Raw genomic sequence first — 6576 nt, 5'->3', positions numbered from 1 at the left:
TCTTTTTTTTCCTTGCCCAGCCTTTGAGAATCCAGTGGTCAAAGCACGTTCCAAGGAGGAAGCCATGCACTGTCACTTTTGCTCTGGCTCTCCACCCGTTGCCTAGATGGGGAAACTCGAGTGACGGAGGCACTGACGAGTCTCGTTGCTGGACGGAGGGCGGATCTTCGGCAGTGTCCGACCTCTTGGGGAGTGGAGCGCTTTGGTGCCGTTGCCGAGAGTCGAGACAAATAGGAAAGAGAGGGGACAAGAAGGGGGCAAAAATGAAAGAACAAGGGAAAGTAGAAGCAGGGAATACGGAGTAGGCAACCTTTGCATTCGAGTGAAACTACTTACTTATCCCCCGACGATGAGATCATGGTGGGCAGAGACAACTACTGTATCTACTAGGAGTAGGTAGATCGTAAGTCGACGGAGGATCTCGATTGATTGATGTACTTGACATTGTACCCCATGACATTTGGGAGGAAGGATTGGTCTCTTAACTATGTTCCCCGGTGAGGGAGGCGATCAAAGTCAATTATATTAAAAAAGAAGAAATGGAAAAAGAAAGGAAAGGAATGTCAGACACTGACGGGGCAAATCGTATTATTTTATTTCTTTTATTCTTTATGTTAGATTGTAAACTAGTTGTCTTTCCCCCTCCATCGGTGTCCAGTAAATAAAGTGGATTTTTTGTTGGCCTCTTATTTTTTGTTCCTTTGCCTGGCTTTAACCCCAAAAGAGAAGTTTCTACGCTCGAACCGTCTGACCCTCTTTTTTTTTTTTTTTTTTTCCCCCTTCTTATTAACATCCTGTTCTTTTGCCCAATTTTTTTAGTAAATAATTTTACCTCACATCTTCCCACCCTCAGCCCCCTTCCTCCTTCTTACTTGTCTACCTTCTGGTTATCTCTTTATCCATCGTCAATTTCCTTTATGTCACTCCTTCCGCTGGCCCTCTTGCTAACTTCTGGCCTTATTCGCACGTCCCTACTAACTCCCTAGCCGCGCGTTTCTTGCGCTTGAAGTTATCAATCACCCCGCCGGAAAAAATCTTGAATTTTTTTTTTTTGGATTTTATTTTTCCGGCGGCTACTATCAACCTTGAGGGTTTTGGGGTGAACAAGGGCAGAAAAAAAAAAGGATTAAAAAAAAAAAAAAAGAGGTCCGCCATCATCGGGGTCGGCACTTGGGATTGATATCAGTTACGAAATTTTTTGTTAAACATTTTCAACTACTCTATTTCCCAAGGCCCCGTGTGTATCTCAATACACGCAAAAAGGGACACCACCTTTTTTTTTTTTATCTTTTTTTTCTTGAAGGTCAAGGGGACAGACATACTTCCCCTCAAATAGAATCCAATGGTCTCCATGGTTGAGACCTCCAATCCCAATCCAAATGACACCGCCATGGATACGGTTGTCCCTAAAACTGAACCCGCTGTACTTGAGGGATCCATCAGTTCAGTGGTATCAACCCCCGAGGCTGAAGGCGAGATCTTGACGCAAGATGTAGCCCAGACGCAGAAACGAAAGGGTGGAAGAAAACCTGTACGTAAGATCTATTCCCTTCCCCCCTTTATATTACTCTATTTTTTTTATTTTATTTTATTCTACCCGCCATGTGGTGTGCGTGATGGCAATCCGGGGCCCCGCATTACGGTTATCATTATCATCGCTCATTATGTTTCTGATTCGATTGATCGCTTCTCTTATCTTTGCCCACCCCTGTACCTTTTTTTTGTTTGTTTATTTATTTATTTTTATTATGCCACTTACCTACACTGGCTTATCATGATCTTCATCTGCTGCCCTTATCGTCATGATCGCCCGGCTTAATTGTTTAAGCTTCTTTTAAGTTAACCTTCGTCCTAGATCTATGCAACCTCTGAGGAACGGAAGCAACGCAACCGTCAGGCCCAGGCTGCCTTCCGTGAACGTCGCACCGAGTACATCCGTCAGCTCGAGTCCACTATCAAGCGCAATGAAGAGTCCCTGCAGACCTTGCAACAGAACCATCGCACCGCCGCTGATGAGTGTCTGATGCTGCGATATAAGAATTCCCTGTTGGAACGCATCTTACTTGAGAAAGGTTAGTCATCATGTCTTGTCCTCTGTGAAACACATCACCCAAGCAGAGGGAGTAAAACAGAACATGGATTGACCATACATAGGGATTGATGTCCAAGCAGAACTACGCTTGAAGGCCGGCGCTCCAGGCCCGAAGCCCAACCCCATGGCGGGGAAACCCCCATCATCCTTGGAGCGCGCAGCGTTGAACCGAAATTCTGCCCAGAGGCATCCCACTGGAATCGCGCCGAAAGGAGAGCCTTTTGGAATGCCGCAGCCCCGTGACGGAGCGTACGGCATCCCATCTCCCCAGTTTCAGGCCACGCCTCCGTCTCACGTCTCGTCGCCGTCCCATGCCAAGTCGCCCGGGTTTGCTTTCCAAGGAGCCATGTCTCCAGCTGGAGTCGACCCTCAGCAGGCGGCACAACACTCGCGCCTGTCGCACTCGAGGAATCTCAGCCAAACATCGCCTCCCATGAGCGTCGCCCAGTCCGATACCACCGACCCGAAGTCTGCTCTGCCGGGCGGTGCCGGCCCCAGAGGACCCCGTGTTGCTTCGGCATATTACCCGTCGCCATTCCAAAAGCACTATGATCAGCTTGGTAGGCCTTCCCGTTCCGATGATGGTTTGGTAGGGAGTTGGTGACTAACCATAACTTCTAGAACAAGAGTATGACGCTCAGGCCGACCTAATCGATGAGGAGCATGAGTCATCTGTGGGTGCCTCGCCGTACGTGTCTGGCTTTAACGCTGCCGCATCGGTTCCTGGCTCTCACTCGATGGGCCACCATAGTCTTCCGCAATTCAATCCACATTCGGGAGAAGGATCCAATGGAGCATATAACAACACGAACCAGCTCTTGGGAAACTATGAGCCCATGCTCGATGCAGATCCCTTTGGCTTGAGTGCGAGCATGCACTTCCAGACCCCTTTCAGCTACGAACAAAATAATACCCGTCACTAAACACCACTTTCCGTCTCTACTCTCGGTCCACTACTTCGGCTACCCCGTGTTAATTTTTTTTTTCCCCCCTACTTCCCCTTTATTCTTCTAGTCGTCTACGACCGGTCGAGGAAATATACCCATAGGAAATAAGGATAAGAACTGATTTTACTCTGATTCACATCCGGCTTCGTTCTGGCATCCCTCGGCATGGCATCGGAAGACAAAAGTGATTTCAAGCATTGCCCGGCGTTTTGCGGTTGATACCATTTGGCTTGTGTTGGTTGTTGATTGAAAACGAGATGCTTGTGAGGTTTCAAAAAGATAGTTTGTTGGTGTACATGATGCGCATACGTGTGAAGCTTCCGAAGAGGACTGCCGAGCAGTCTTGATTCTCTGGACATATATTGTTATGCTGGATTATGAGGTGGCATGGCTTGTTTAAATTTTTTTTTTTTTATGTTTATTTTCTTCCTTTTATTCGTTGCATTGTTTTGTTTTCTGTCTTTGTCTTTGGTGTATTGCGGTTTCAAGAAAAAGAAAGGAAAAAAATTACTTCGTTGTAAATGATTTATACTATTATGGGTTGAAGATGGATGGATGGATGTTATGTATTAGGGTTTGACTAAAGACGTTGAGACAAGGGGGATATGATTGGAGGAAGGACGAAATACCACCTTGTACTGCTACCTACCATACCTACCATTACTGTGTACTTACTGTACTGTTCACGACATCATGGATCATCATAGGAGGAAGAAAGTGACGTAGACCTAGTGAAAGAACGGTTGCCAGTTGACGTTGATCGCTCATGATGCCATCTGCAAGCCCCGCGTGACGCCATTGCCGGGCTAAAGCCCTAGCTTTCGACCAATCACAACACGCATACCTAAATTCGCTTAGCGAGCAAGCACACCTTACCGGATTGGGGCAGAGCAACCACAAACGTTTGTCTCCAACTCCTCAAGTCATCATCCACCCGATCAACCCCCCTTCCCTTAAACTCCCCATCCCATCCATTTAGGAGAGGCCGGATACCTACGCCGTCTAGGTTTCTGCCTTGCTCGTCGCCTTCTCCCGCCCTTTTTTCGTACCGAATTGCTGCGATAACGGAGAGCCTTCCCCGGAAGGCCCCTCATAAAACCAGGCGTCATGACGGACGTCCGGTCCAAGGTACGTGCGAGAGAGCTTTCTATATTGCGGGAATGGTGTTTAGGAGCTACTGTTATCCTCGGCCTTTTGGGTTTCGAAGTCAAACCGATGGGAAAGTCAATTGGTGGGGATGAAGAGTGCTCTGGTGAAGAATTTACTTGGTGAAGAGAGGGGAGGGGAAGAGAAGAAAAAAGAAAGAAAGAAAAAAAAAGGGTTCAAAAAAGTGAAACGCAATGCTGACGAATGTCTCATATCTAGAACCTTTACGAGCTTCTTGGTAATTCATACCCTTCCTGAATTGCGCCCTATGGATTTTCTTTGATCTTTCATGCTGCGATTGTCAAATCCTCCCGCTGTCAAGTCATTACATCATCTAACGTGTTTGCGCGATTTGCTGTTGCAGGCAATGATCCCGAGTTAGACCCCAGCAGACCCCCCGCTCCTCCCACGAAAGCTATCGACAAGCCCGCACCCCGTGTAGGCAAGCGTGATGCCCCCAAGGAGGCTCCCAGCCAGCCCCGTGCCGGCCAGAGCTCTCGCCGTGGCAACTTCTCTGGCAATGAGGCCGGTATGTGATAGTCTCTTCTACTTTTTTTTTTTTTTTTTTTTTTGCGTTACCCGGGTCTTCCGGCTAATTCCGGCTCCATATAGCTTTCCGTGACCGCAACGCTGGCCGCAACCAGAACCGCGAGAAGCCCACCGATGAGAGGGAAGGTGGCGCCCGCCGTGGCGGACGTCCCCGTAACGACCGCCAGTCCCGCACCGGCCAGACGTAAGGCTCCCCCCCCCCCTTTGCTTGGAGTATTACAGGCGATGTGGGTTTGCTGGGATTGTTCGAAACTGACATATGTTCCACTGCAGCGACACTGGAAAGAAGGTGAACCAGGGCTGGGGTGGCCAGAGCGGCGAGAAGGAATTGGACGATGAGCGCGCCGGTGAGAAGATCGCCCAGGCCGACGAGAACGAGCCCCAGACTCCCGCCGAGGAGGCCGAGGCTGCTGACAAGGCCAAGTCGTATAACGACTACCTTGCTGAGAAGGCCGCCGCCGGTGATTTCAGCGCCAAGCCCGTCCGTGCCGCCAACGAGGGTTCCAAGGCTGATGCCAAGTGGGCCAACGCCAAGGAATTCAAGCGTGAAGAGGAGGACGACTATATCAAGGGTTCTTCTGACAAGGCCAAGCGTGAGAAGGCTCGCAAGGAGAAGAACATCCTTGAGGTCGACATGCGCTTTGTCGAGGCCCCCCGTGGCAGCAGCGGTCCCCGTGGCCGTGGCGGCCGTGGCGGACGTGGTGCCCGTGGTGGCCGTGGCAACGGTCCCCGCAGCGAGCGCACTGAGCGCAGCGCTCCTGTCACCGTGGACGAGAAGAACTTCCCCAGCCTTGGCGGCAAATAGATACGGTCAGTCTCATAGCGGGGGGGTATTCTACCGGCACACATCGACGCCGGTCCATTGAAAGGTCGAAAACGAAAAGAATCTTGAAGAAACCCTTACGATGCCTCTTCCCAGAAAGTGACGTGATATGGATTGCGGGAAATGACACGAGACGAAATCCTTCGGTCCTCGCATTTAGGTTTAAAATGGCCCTGATGTAATTTGATTTGAATGTCAAAAAATAGGAAAGTGAGAATTCAAAACACAAAAACAGTTCCTCTAGGAGGGATTACAGGTGTGAACCTGTAGTTGTCTCCGTTTCTTAAATTGGTGATGGTAGACGTAGCATCCTTCGGGATTTCAATCTGCAGAATATACTCCATGCGAAGGGCTAGTACTAAAGAGACATATCAACACCACAAAAAATCCCAAACTCCAAGCAACCAAACTCAGACCCCAAAACCATACAATACAATTACAGATAACCCATAAATAATTAATCCCCCAACTACTACCCAGCCTCTCTTACCCCCAAACCCTCTTTACCCAATTCATAAACCCCAAAAGCCCCCCTCCACATCGCCACCAACCCAGCCCTAACCACCTCCCTCTCCACGCCCTGAATCCCCGACACATTCCCTCGATCCCCAAGATCAATAAACCCGCCCTGATCCAGCCCCCACAGCGCCTCCTTCACCCAAACCCGACAACTCATCTCCTCGCGAAACAGCGACGAATACGCCGTCCTCGGCACATTCCCCAGACACTCCTCCAGCGCCCCGCGCAGCATCTCCACATCGTCAATGACGTCCACCTTGACGGCCGCGATGATCGGCTGCGATTGGGACTCCAGCAGGTTGGCGGGGGCGCTGTTGTAGGACCAGATTCGGCGAGGTGCTTTTTCGTCTGTGAGATCGTGTTTCGTGCCCCGGGTTAGGGGGCCATGGGTGTTAGTCGTGTATAGGGACCAGTGGAATGTGGATGGTGTGGAGCGGGCTTGGAGGAGTATGTAGAGGGTTGAAGGGGTTAGGGTGTTCATGTCTTTTTCTTTTTTTCTT

The 6576-nt window shown here is 49.8% G+C and overlaps 4 protein-coding genes across 4 annotated transcripts; 2 read left to right on the top strand and 2 right to left on the bottom strand.

Annotated features, from left to right (window-relative positions):
- BDV27DRAFT_139850 (uncharacterized protein) lies at positions 1 to 555 on the bottom strand. Its single transcript, XM_032069533.1, has one exon. The coding sequence runs from the start codon at positions 316 to 318 to the stop codon at positions 103 to 105; it is 216 nt and encodes a 71-aa protein (XP_031920244.1). The 5' UTR covers positions 319 to 555; the 3' UTR covers positions 1 to 102.
- Positions 556 to 1164: 609 nt separating this feature from the next.
- BDV27DRAFT_95168 (uncharacterized protein) lies at positions 1165 to 3063 on the top strand. The gene is made up of 4 exons (XM_032078028.1): positions 1165 to 1531; positions 1856 to 2072; positions 2155 to 2652; positions 2714 to 3063. The coding sequence occupies exons 1-4, from the start codon at positions 1343 to 1345 to the stop codon at positions 3013 to 3015; spliced, it is 1206 nt and encodes a 401-aa protein (XP_031920243.1). The 5' UTR covers positions 1165 to 1342; the 3' UTR covers positions 3016 to 3063.
- An 800-nt stretch (positions 3064 to 3863) lies between these two features.
- stm1 (putative telomere and ribosome associated protein Stm1) lies at positions 3864 to 5789 on the top strand. The gene is made up of 5 exons (XM_032069532.1): positions 3864 to 4167; positions 4405 to 4423; positions 4550 to 4714; positions 4798 to 4918; positions 5008 to 5789. The coding sequence occupies exons 1-5, from the start codon at positions 4147 to 4149 to the stop codon at positions 5537 to 5539; spliced, it is 858 nt and encodes a 285-aa protein (XP_031920242.1). The 5' UTR covers positions 3864 to 4146; the 3' UTR covers positions 5540 to 5789.
- A 240-nt stretch (positions 5790 to 6029) lies between these two features.
- On the bottom strand, positions 6030 to 6576 carry BDV27DRAFT_171077 (uncharacterized protein; the record flags this gene model as incomplete). Its single annotated transcript, XM_032075503.1, has 1 exon — positions 6030 to 6576. Exon 1 carries the CDS (start codon positions 6555 to 6557, stop codon positions 6030 to 6032), a length of 528 nt encoding a protein of 175 aa, XP_031920241.1. The 5' UTR covers positions 6558 to 6576.

This window comes from Aspergillus caelatus (assembly GCF_009193585.1).
Source record: "Aspergillus caelatus strain CBS 763.97 unplaced genomic scaffold BDV27scaffold_552, whole genome shotgun sequence".
In the NCBI taxonomy this organism is placed as follows: domain Eukaryota; kingdom Fungi; phylum Ascomycota; class Eurotiomycetes; order Eurotiales; family Aspergillaceae; genus Aspergillus; species Aspergillus caelatus.
The sequence above is the reverse complement of the archived record's forward strand: the minus strand, read 5'-3'. Positions and strand labels throughout refer to the sequence as shown.

Excerpts from the sequence above, each read along its gene's own strand:
- BDV27DRAFT_95168 (XM_032078028.1), top strand. The coding sequence starts at position 1,343 with ATGGTCTCCATGGTTGAGACCTCCAATCCCAATCCAAATGACACCGCC. Across the intron at positions 1,532-1,855 it reads GAAAGGGTGGAAGAAAACCT|ATCTATGCAACCTCTGAGGA; the intron begins GTACGTAAGATC and ends CCTTCGTCCTAG. Across the intron at positions 2,073-2,154 it reads ACGCATCTTACTTGAGAAAG|GGATTGATGTCCAAGCAGAA; the intron begins GTTAGTCATCAT and ends GACCATACATAG.
- stm1 (XM_032069532.1), top strand. The coding sequence starts at position 4,147 with ATGACGGACGTCCGGTCCAAG. Across the intron at positions 4,715-4,797 it reads CTTCTCTGGCAATGAGGCCG|CTTTCCGTGACCGCAACGCT; the intron begins GTATGTGATAGT and ends GGCTCCATATAG. Across the intron at positions 4,919-5,007 it reads CAGTCCCGCACCGGCCAGAC|CGACACTGGAAAGAAGGTGA; the intron begins GTAAGGCTCCCC and ends GTTCCACTGCAG.
- BDV27DRAFT_139850 (XM_032069533.1), bottom strand. The coding sequence starts at position 318 with ATGCAAAGGTTGCCTACTCCGTATTCCCTGCTTCTACTTTCCCTTGTT.